The following is an 11,158-nucleotide window of genomic DNA, read 5'->3' as shown; positions in this document are numbered from 1 at the left end:
AAACATGGCATCTTCCAGAACCTCCAAATTCTGTGTAACCTGCACAAGTCTCTGGTTCGCATTTTTGCAACATCGTTATGAAGAGAGCTTTGCAGGGAAACACTGTGCTTGGGTCCAAGCTGGAAAGAAAACAGGCAAAGAGCTAAACTAGGACTACTGCATGGCAATAGGTATTACAGACAGAAAGACCACAGCCAAGCACCAGCGATGCCAAGAGCTAGACCTTGTAAAGAGAAAGGGAACCCATGCAATGAAGCAGACTCAAGGACAGAGGAATAGCGTGGGAAGGGGATGGGCTCAATATGAAGCAAGCAGGTTGGAAACGGAAGCCAGAACAACAAAGCAAAGCCCCAAAGTAAGCCACTGAACAACCAGAACCTCTCCTTGACCTCCTTCACATATCAGCTAGCTGGAGCACCCACCAAACAGATTCCCTACCCTGAGCCTGCTTCCCTGGCCAGCTGATCCAACACTGTTAGATTCCCAGGTGGAGTCTCTTGGGGACTGGCAGATGACATAAATCCTCCCAAGGGCATTCAGTCACTATGTATAAAGACCTGTTTACATGACCAACGTTTGCAAAGCTTTCCAGTAATGTTTCATTTTTACAGAACTAGTAGCACAGGGTTGCTGGGAAGCCAGCCTTTCCATTTACTATGGTGCGGGTATCTTGTCCTCTTTTAAATTCCCCTGAGGGGTGTGCTCCAGTCTCTGAATGTGCAAGAAAAATTTGGTTCTGAGTCTGACAGAACAAATCAAATCCAGAGATCTTTATCTCAAAATGCTGGTAAACAGGTAGGCTTTCCCTTTATAATCAGCATTCTGTGACAGCAGGAGGGGGAGATCAGTTTTCAGATGAGAGTGTGGATTAGAGGCTGCCTCTACACTGAGACCTCTGCTGTTTAATGAGCATATCGGGTTTCTGGAAAAAACAGTAGTAAATTGGCAAAAAATTGCAACTGCTGCAAAATTAGATAGGTTAGTTAATTTCCGGTCTTGCCGAAGTCCAGAGAATTCTTGAGTTTCAGAGTTGTCTAACACAATGAAGCAAATGGGAATTACGATGCAAGGGAAATTCAGGGTAAAGAAGATACTGTGTAGATTCAAGGAGTGTTTTGAGATCTTTATATAGGTTGCTTGATCTTAAATTTGCTGTTATCACTCCAAAAAGAGATGCTATATCATTAGACCTTGTCAAGAAAAACCTGTCTTGCATTCCCTAACATCAAAAAAAAAGGAATCGCACACACAAAATGTTAAAAGCCATGAAGCACGAGGCGATTTTGCTGCCAAAAATATCTTGTGATGCAGAAAGGTTACTGCAGGGGGGAGCAACAATGGAGTTGCATATTTGTTAAAAATTAAGTCAATCAGTTGCTATACATGCATCTACAACTGGTCTTTGGCATGCTTCCCACTTGGCTTTTTGATGAGGTACGGTGTGAAATGTATTGCTACTAAGCCACTGCTAAACCTAGAAGAGGGCACAACCTCTCTGAATGTGAGGAATGCCGCTAAACCGCCCAGAAGAGCTCCAAGGTGAGCTGCTGTGCCTGTGGCTGCTGGGAACTCCCGTGACAGCGAAGGGAGACCCTCTTTTCCTGAAAAACAGCCCTGTGAAATGCCCAGTTTCTAGCCAACTTCCAGAATATCTTTGTTCTTGAAACACTAACAGCATTGTCTGAGTTAATTCAGACTTCTTTTGTGAATCAGAAGCAAGGCAGAACTAGTTCTGTTGGGACGGGATGACAGAGCAGCCTACTGTGAAGGCACGTGATCTGTCACAAGATATATGCTGCCCAAGTCAACTGATGCTGCTTGTAGAGATTTGCACACTGCTGTGGGGAAAATACAGTGAGAACTCCAGCATGAAGTTCTGAAGGTGCTGGAAGAAGAATTGTAACAGGAGGCACTCAAGGCACAAGTGTGATGGGATCTCTCCCTCACCACAAAATCAGGTAGGTCAAAGGAGCGAGCCATAGAGTTGATTAAAGTAAGAACCTCCAGCCTACACCTGTGGCCCACCACACAGGTGTGAGATGGACCTGAGGCAGGCCTCCTTGTAATTCTGGGTAATAACAGGTGACGGTAATCTATGTGGGTGGAACATGAGGACAAGGAACTGGAATGCAAGGTACACGTTTGTAAGATGCTTGCAGGAGTCAGGGTTCAAGGTTGGACTCACTGGGACTTTTCCACACTTTTCCAGTGGTATACTGGAAACAATCATAAAGGCCAATGAGGTACAGTCTCAGCAGTAAGTATTTACAGAGAAGGGATGATAGCTAAGCAAAAAGTCACCTTTCTGCAGGACTTGCTTGTGGCAGCACTAAGAGAAGGCAAAGCCAGTGCCACTTCCTGCAGCATGCAGACAGGTTAGCAGCTCCATGCGGCAGGCAAAGGACACAGATTCTGCATAATTCTCCACGCTGTAGGAATATCACCTTTTTGCTGAAGAAAAGGTATGTCGTTGTTCCTACTAGGCTCACCAGACTGCCGGAAAGTGCTTATTTCCTTTATTATCACGCTGCCTGTGAATTGCCCCCACCCACTGCAACAACTAGGAGCAACCCTTCCACTCAGAGCAAGAGGAGTGGCGTGAACCCCGTGTATGTTCCCAAAAAGCCTGAACCGTTAAGGCTAGCAGGAAGTGTTGCTGGTGCCCCAGACAACTGAATAATGTGGCTGAAGTGAAACTCTTCCCCTGCTCCAACTGACGATGAACTTGGCAACTCGGTCAGCAGCGTCTCTTTGGGGAAGGTAATGGCTGCTTTCCACCTTGGGCCGGGGAGTGCTGGAATTTTGAGAGATGCACTCTTGAATCCCAATGTGTAATGATGAAATTTAAGAATAAGTAAAATGAATACAAAGGTCACGACAAACATTACAGGTTTGGAATAACCTCATTTTAGGCTGCAGAACAGTTCCCTTTTTCTTTTAATCAGCTATTGATACAGATCTGGGAATACTCCAGCTGTTGACGCCACCCTGGGGCCCTGGGCCACTTTCCAAGAGTTTTCAGAGGCACATTGGGCAAACAAGCTCTTTCTCAGACCATGCTTGTTAGTTAAGCTACCTTTTCTCTACACCCTCTTCCATTTTCTTTCCCTCCTCTATTCCCCCTTTTTTTTTTCATACGCAGATAACATTCAGCTCGCATTTCTTTCTCTGCATCTAATATTACACAAGGGCAAAGCCTCTCCACCTTTGTTAAACAAAATTATTTCCTCCAGTGGCTTGGCCACCTGGAACATACTACGTAAAGCTATGTTAGCAGGAACTAATGTTTCTGGCAGAACAGCCAACAGTATCCTCATTGGCACATCCTTTAGATAGATGGTTGTGCTGCACTAAAAAACAGGGTGAGAAGCATTCTTGAGTAACTACAGCACTGTCATGTGGATCACAGGCTTCAATCCAATGAGTGAAAAAAAGAAAAACACAAAAACTGGAATGTTTAAACAGTGAGGGTTTTTTGGGGGAAAAAAAAAAGGTGGAAATCAGAATGAACCTTGAAGTCTTTTAAAGCTTTCTGAAAGGGTGTCTCAGTACAATACCAGCTTTATTGAATTTTCCTTTGCCACTTTTTTACCCAGTGACTTAACCCTCTATTTAACAAAAGGCTTTATGTATCCTAATGGTAGTAATGTACTATTTGTGAGCCTAAATGTGTTCTCAGTAACTACATCACAGCTAGTCCTAGCAGTGCTACTAAAATTAATCAACAGGACTAGACTGCAGGGTGTCATGCCCTTCTTTTGCCAGCTATTGTTGCCAATGCTAGACATGTTAATGAGTGCCATTATTACAGTCAGTGAGTATGGACACTGCGAAGTGACTCGTATACCACTACTAGTATATATGTCTCTGCACTTCTGAAGTTTATTCACGATCACAATTGTTTGTTGCAAAAGGAGAAAGATGCTTTTGTTCTGGCTCCATATAAAATGAAATAGGAAAATAAAATCACGTACAGGCAGAAAGTTAGGATCTTTCTTCAACCATAATGCTAAGAAATCTGAGTATCTATATGACAAATCACATCACAGCTAGTCTCAGCAGTATGGCTATAAATATCACAAAGCAGCACAAGCAGGGACAGCCCGTTCAATTTTTTTGTTGTAAAACAGGGCAACTTACTTGAAATGAATGTCTGAAATCAGGAAAAGATATTAATACAGGACCTGCATTTTGTTAGATAACAGTAATGAGTTTTTAATTGGGAATTAGAATTACAGAAGAAACACATGTCCAAACCAAAAAGTGATGTACAAAGGAGAAGCAGATAGTTTCCAATGACCGGTATCCAAGGGGCTTAGCAGGACTAGAACAAACAGGTCTTTTACACTCAGACTAAAAGACTTATCAAAAAGTTGCCGCATTTTTCACAAAGGTGTCAAAGTAGAAAGGTGAACTCTCAGCCTTAACTAAATGTCATGCTGCAGTGAGTAAGGAAAGAACAAACACAAACTTACAAACGCAGTTTGTTCTTCCTATCATGAAAGCCTGGCAGGACTCCAGCGCTGGAGTAAAGCCAAACCAGCACACCAGCGCCTTTGAACTTTTAAACCTGGTGTTTTTCCTTTACAGTTTAACATCTTAACTGATTTAAATTCAGCGTCCAAATGGATTTCAGAAAGACGTGTAAGTAGCCATAGTTTCAACATTTCATAACTACTCAGGTTGCGGGCAACTGCCACGAGCAAGACGAGGGGGAGCTGTGGGGAGGCCGTGGAGGCCAGCGCTCCAGGACACGCGCGGCTGCCACCTGCGGCGCGGCCTTCGAGGCCTTCTCTGGCCATCACCAAGTGCCCGCGTTTCACTCCACGCCCGCACTGCCACTTCACCCATTTGATCAGGTAACTAATGTACTTGCTGCACTGGGACAGGCTGGATGCCAAGTGCAGCCCCCGAGGCGCTTCTGCGCGCTCTGCAGCTTCTGCGATCAGGCGCCGACTTCTCCCTGCTCCCTCGTTCTTGAGCCCACCCTCATGGCAAGTTACAGCCCGTCCTCGGCACTCGGGCTCCTCAGCAGCTGTCCCTCCCCCTCGGATCCCGCTCTGGCTGTGTGGGACAGATCGCCTCAGGTAAGGTGGCTGCAGGGCAGAGACAACCGCCCGCGGCCGGTCCCTCCTCCAGGCGCCTCAGCGAGCCTCAGGCAGCGAGCGGTGCCGAGTCGATCCGAGCGGGGGCCGATCCGAGCAGAGCCGAGCGGCCCGCCCGCCCCCGCGAGCCCTGGCGGCCCCGCCCCTCCGCCCGCGCTGACACCTCACCAAGCCCCAACCCCCTCGGCTGATGCAATTACCCTCCCTTCCCCTTGCTTTCGGCCTCGGACCAATCACGGGCCATCCGGGGCGTGTCGTCATACGGCTCCGGCCAATGGGGAAGAGCCACGATAGTAGAAAGCCGGGCGGGGCGTGCGGGGGCGCAGACGGCTGTGAGCTGTGGTGCCGGGCAGCGCCGCTCGTCCCGCTCCGTCCGCGCCCGCCATGGCCGCGCTGCCCGGTACCGCGGCCCCCCGGCTGCTCCTTATCCCCGGCAAAGCGGCCGAGCCCCCCGCGGCCGGCCGCCACCTCTCCGTCGTCCTGCCGGCAGGAGCCAGCCCGCCGGGCCTGGAGGCGCCGCAGCCGGCCCGCAAGCGGCAGCGGCTGACGCACCTGAGCCCGGAGGAGAAGGCGCTGCGCAGGTGAGTGGGGGCCGGCGGCGGGGCCCCGCCGCGCTGGCAGCCGCGCTGACAGCCGCCCTGCCCCGCAGGAAGCTGAAGAACCGGGTGGCGGCGCAGAGCGCCCGGGACAGGAAGAAGGCGCGGATGACGGAGCTGGAGCAGCAGGTGGTGGAGCTGGAGGAGGAGGTAGGGGTCGGGGTTGGAGGGGGCCGGTGTGGGCCCGGGGGGAGCCGGGCATGGGCCCGGGGCCGCCCTGCCTCACGGCTCTCCGCAGAACCAGAGGCTGCTGCTGGAGAACCAGCTCCTGCGGGAGAAGACATGTAACCTGGCGCTGGAGAACCAGGAGCTTCGCTGCCGCCTGGGCCTGGATGCTCTGAAGGTGGAGGAGGGGAGCGAGCCCCAGGTGAGCCCGTCGCCGCGCTGGCAGCCCCCTCGCCCCCTCCCCGCTGGGGGTCCCGGGGATGCTCGGGATGCCTGCCCACAGTGGGTGGGGGGCAGTCCACTGCCTGGTCCCAAGCTGTTGCGAGGCAGTTTCATCTGCTGGTCTACAATCTGTTCTAGAAGTGAAGTAGTAACTGTCAGTCGTATACAGCTGTCTCTGAAGACCAGGGACATAGTGGAAGGTGTCAGGCTTTCAGTTAAGCAGTGAACAAAACAAATCTGCAAACACGTGGGCCTTGAGGCTACCCTTGGGTTCCTGCTGCCAAAGCCAGTGGAGCACCTGATGTTGGAAGTTGTTGCAGGAAGACCATGATCTTCAGGGTTATGTGCTGTACTGTCTGCTAGAATCTCTGTGGTGACTGACTGGGTTTTATCCTTGCCTGCAGGTTGTAAAGGAATCACAGGTGGATGAGATTAGATTGGTGACCGGGTCCGCTGAGTCCGCAGCACTCAGACTACGTGTTCCTCTGCAGCAGGTGCAGGCCCAGCAGTCACCACTTCTGATAACTTCCACATGGATTCTGATGACAGTGATTCAGACTCTAAGGTAAGCATCCATTCCTACCCAAAATGCACACAGAACTCGGAACCACTGTGGATCTAAGACTAGTGTTGTAACTTCTTGACATAAAGTAATTTTCTGTGGTTGGCTTGGTTTCTAAGTCTTGGAGTGCCATACCTGTGGCTCAGAACAGCTGTGTTGGGCTGTATCCAGTGAGTACAGGAGTTCATGCAACTGGTTCAAGTCCAGTTTCCATAAAATCTTAAGAGGATATTGCCTGAAACAGCCTGGTGGCACTTACAGCAACAGTGTACAAATACCAAAAGCATACTGTGCTTTTCCTGTTGTTGAAAGTAGACTTCATAATTTTGCTGATGAGCTGGCACTTGGCAAAGCCGTTCAGACTTAAAGCTTGCCCCTTATGAACTTCCAGAAATGTAAGGACAGGCATCTTTCACTTAAAAAAAAAAAAATGACCAATTAAACCCAAACCAACCCACCCCCCAACAAAAACCTGTAACAACCGCACCACCTTTGGTCATGGGCAGATTTGCTTAAACTGGGTTTTGGTACTGGCTCTGTGGAGCCAGCAGGTAGTGTGGTGGTTGTACCTGATGGGTCCAAGGTCCTGAGGAGTTTGATAAAGGCAGTGAACATCAAATGCATGTAGGTTGCCAGTACCTTTTAAAGAAAAAAAAAAAAAAAATCTGAGATGAGAAATTGCTTTAACTGTTCTGATGGTGATCTTGGTAAAATTCCTAGGTCCATGATCCCATTAGCGCATTTTAACTTTCAGATGAGTGTCAATAGATTTTGCAACTGATGCCTTGCTGTAACAGTAGTAGGCTGTCTTCCTAAACCGTTCTTTCATTCTGCAGTCTGATCTCCTGCTGGGCTTTCTGGACTGTCTGGACCCAGAGATGCTTCTCACATACGCTGGTTCAGAGTCAATGTGCCTGGAAAAGCTGGAGGAAGACATCTGTGGAGAAACAAATTCCGTACCAACCTCCTCCTCTCCCTCTTTGGGGTCCCCATCAGCTAAGCTGGAGGCCATTAATGAACTGATAAGGTTTGATCATGTGTACACAAAGCCCCTAATACTGGAGATTCCTATTAAAATGGGTGACCAAACCGATATGCTAGTGAAAATCGAGGAAGTATCTCTCTCTCCACCTGAAGACAAAGCTATCCCTGAGATCCCAGTATCTGTGAAAGAAGAACCTGTAGACAGCTTCATGCCTGAACTGGGCATCTCTCATCTGCTTTCCTCTCACTATAGCCTTGCAGCTTCAAGCTCTCTGTTGGATGCCTGTAGTGACTCTGGGTATGAAGGATCCCTGTCACCCTTCAGTGACATGTCCTCTCCACTTGACACTGACCATGTGTGGGAGGATAGCTTTGCCAATGAACTTTTTCCCCAACTGATCAGTGTCTAGCTTTGTAGTGCCAACTGGTCAGTGTCTAACTTGTAGTGTTAACTCCCTTGGAAAATTATCCTGGCAGGATAATGGGATAAATGCCCCTTTGTGGGGTGTGGAATTAAGTGTATTCAGAACAGCATTGCTCACTTCAGTCCATGCTAGTAGATGGAGTGATGGCCAATGTGCTTCTCCTGGTATGGAGGAAGTCTAGGGTGTCCTGTCCTCCCACCCACCCCATCAGTATTGGCTCATGAGGGAGGAAAGTTTGTTTCTCAGTAACTTGACGATTCTGTGTGAACCTGAAAATGTTCATTTAGTTTCCCACTTAAAATTATTTTAATACAGGAAGCTGTAGTGGGATGTTCCTGTATAGACAACTGGGTTAAGACTGAATAGTCTGTATGTCTTACAGATTTACTATGTAAATGCTTGTTTTCCATTTGCTATGTAGAGTTGCTTTCTCCATTTAATATTTAACTGTATTGGTGCAATTAAAGTGCAGTGCAGCTCACTGACCCTTTTTTGCCTTGGATCTCAGTGGGGAGGGGAGAGTATCTGGGCCTTATAGAATTCAAAACTGTATAGAAGTTTTAGAAGACTGGGTCTCTTGGTGTCTTGTACTTAAACCACCTCAATGCAGCAATCCAGCAGCACTTTGGTGTAAGCAGCTGGATGCTTCAGCAGCTTTCTGGGGTGCAAATTCCATTGAAGGTGGATGGGTCTGTATGATGGCCAAAGCAGCTAGAGCAAAATCTGCAGCCTGAATGGGGAACACAGATGGCAGTAGCTTGATGTCTGAATAAAATCACTGTAGTATTTGCCATTGGCCAGTTAACTGTGCAAAATGCTTGGTCTGAGTGAAGGTGGGTGCGCTTAAAGTGGTGGCTGGTGTTGGTGAAGCAGTGTGAGAAATATGTGGTGAAAGAGGTGCAGATTCTGTGTTACTGCAGGAATTGCTGAAGCATAAAGTAACTTTGCAGGAGCTCATCTCAAATATCACAGGAGGACTCTTTTCTGTTGTCCTTATCCATCTATTTGTTCCAATGTGACAGTATTAAAACCACTTAAACTGGAGCGAGAGAAGAAACTGAAACTTCATACAGAAGTGAGAGCTGTTCCAGGTGTTGGTACAGCTGGTCTTGGTTTCTGTGCTATTTTGTGTCTTGTGTGAAATTGTGACAAAAATAACTTGAGGTGGAGGAGGGAAGGAAATGGGTGATGGGACAGGAGGGTGTTGGTCACTAACATTCAAGGTGCTTTGGGTTACAAATTTAATGTAGCTTGCATTAAAGCATTCTACCTGAGTACTGGATAGCAGTAAAACTACAGCTGTGCAGTACAGCAGAAACTTGGACTAGGAAGATAAAACTTTAAGTAGTCTGGAGAATAAGTTGCTTTATGTTCAAGCTGGCAAATAGGGATGACTGCAAGAGAACGCTTAGTACCTAGCATCTAGTCTAAAAAGCAAGCAGGCAAGGGAGAATTTGATCCATGGTTTTGCATTGCTTTTGTCCATATTACTGGCACTTCATATGCAATTATTTCTGCTGTACTTAATTTCATTTTTTAATGTGAAGTTTCATTTCTTTAAAACTCAGCTCTACGTTTTCTAGCCTAGAAGTCAAAGACCTAGTTTACAGGAACAAGCCTGGAGGAGTTGAAAGCAGCACCTGTGGAAGCCTGACTCCTCGCACCCTGTGCTGGGGGTGCACAGCCCTCCCCCCTGTCCTCTGTGGCAGTTCTCCCTGTTCCCATGCAGACACCTGGCCTTGAACAGGCAGCGCGGTAGAAAGCTAAACATGTTAAGTGATGGGACTGTGTCTCCTTGGTGCTGCAGCACTCCTAGGCAATGCGTGTGTTCCTGTGAGTGTGATGTTGGAGACTGAGCTGCTGGAGGTGGCCTGTTCCCATCTGAGGCTGTTGCTTCTTCAGGAGCTGCTCCCAGTTGTAGATGAAGCAGAACTGTCAGTGATACATGCTACCTCCCCTGAGGTATCTCAGGTTATCAGGGATGCTCAGTCCAGTTTCACTTGTGATATCCAGCATTAGAAATGCATTTTCTGTGCTCCCAGACAAGCACTTTAAGTGTGACAACTGATAACCAACCATTTTAGTAGCTACTGAAAGCAAGAGCTTTGCCAAAAGAAATAAAAATTCAACTAAATAAGGAAGTCAGCTATAAACTTAATCCTTTTGCTGCCTGGACATCTTTTTAATTCCTCCCTTTGAAGCAAGGGCTGTGATGGGCAGGGGGAGGAGGCAGTGGTGGCCTGGATCCCACTTTCCCTGCCCTGATGCAGTAGAGCACTGGACCCCTTGGGATCACCGTGGTGCTGCCACGGATAGAACCAGGCAGAAGGGGTGAGTGCTGTGGAGCAGAAAGCTCCTGTCTGCTGCTGGGGGCCACCTCCCACCACAGTGTGTCCTGCTGCTGCCCTGGCAGGTGGGGGAAGCCGCCTGTCCTGTGGCCTGAGACCCCTCCATGTGGGGCTGGAGCACCTCACCATTGCTGCACCTCCAACCCCCTCTTCTCCTGCAGCAGGCGGCTGGCAGGGCTGGTATTTTGCCACCCTCTGCCTTACTCCAAAGCTGCCTGCAGACATGGTGCTTCTGCCCAAGCAGCTCCTGTGGGTGCCTGGAGCCACCACCCAGCCCCCTCCACTCAGCCTTTGGGACCGGGTGTTGGATGAAGGGTGAGGGGGATGGGAGATGAAGCAAAACAGATAATCCTCAATGCTGCCTGTTAGAAACGGCTTCCATACCGATTACAGAGTACTTCCCAGGAGCCATTTACCAGTTGTGCTGCTGGTGCTGCCGCCAGCCCGTGATCCTGGGTAGCTCTGTGGGCTTGGTGGGCACGGGCAGGCGCTGCTCGCTTCCAAGAGCGCATCATTTCACTTGCTTCACGGCTGGATGCATTTTGTGTCCCAGAGCAATGAATTTTTAATGTCTAAAAAACGTCCATCATGGGAGATGGTCTCTGTTTAACAGGTTCACCCCCATGCCTTGTGAAGTGCAGTCAGCAAAGCTGCTCACTGAAGCTGTATTTACGCTGGTTTGCTCCCCTCCCTCAACCTCACAGGTATTTCCTGGCAGGCTTTATCCCGCCTTACTGGCAGCGTTAGGTTC

The 11,158-nt window shown here is 48.7% G+C and overlaps 1 protein-coding gene across 2 annotated transcripts; it reads left to right on the top strand.

Annotated features, from left to right (window-relative positions):
• The first annotated feature begins 5,458 nt into the window (after positions 1-5,458).
• Positions 5,459-8,544, top strand: XBP1 (X-box binding protein 1). Of its 2 annotated transcripts, none has more exons than XM_037375303.1 (5): positions 5,459-5,686; positions 5,755-5,851; positions 5,940-6,068; positions 6,493-6,653; positions 7,487-8,544. In XM_037375303.1, exons 1-5 carry the CDS (start codon positions 5,490-5,492, stop codon positions 7,671-7,673), a joined length of 771 nt encoding a protein of 256 aa, XP_037231200.1. In that variant the 5' UTR covers positions 5,459-5,489; the 3' UTR covers positions 7,674-8,544. The 2 variants fall into 2 exon arrangements, with proteins under 2 accessions (XP_037231200.1, XP_037231201.1); XM_037375304.1 differs by having other exon boundaries at positions 6,580-6,653; positions 7,487-7,796.
• Positions 8,545-11,158: the final 2,614 nt, after the last annotated feature.

This window comes from Falco rusticolus, chromosome 1, assembly GCF_015220075.1.
Source record: "Falco rusticolus isolate bFalRus1 chromosome 1, bFalRus1.pri, whole genome shotgun sequence".
Lineage (NCBI taxonomy): Eukaryota > Metazoa > Chordata > Aves > Falconiformes > Falconidae > Falco > Falco rusticolus.
Note: the sequence above shows the minus strand (reverse complement) of the source record. Positions and strands in the feature narration are given on the sequence as shown.

Bases quoted from the DNA above. Each gene is read 5' to 3' on its own strand.
- XBP1 (XM_037375303.1), top strand. From the start codon at position 5,490: ATGGCCGCGCTGCCCGGTACCGCGGCCCCCCGGCTGCTCCTTATCCCC. The intron at 5,687-5,754 runs GTGAGTGGGGGC...CCTGCCCCGCAG, and splicing joins GAGGAGAAGGCGCTGCGCAG to GAAGCTGAAGAACCGGGTGG. The intron at 6,654-7,486 runs GTAAGCATCCAT...TTCATTCTGCAG, and splicing joins ACAGTGATTCAGACTCTAAG to TCTGATCTCCTGCTGGGCTT.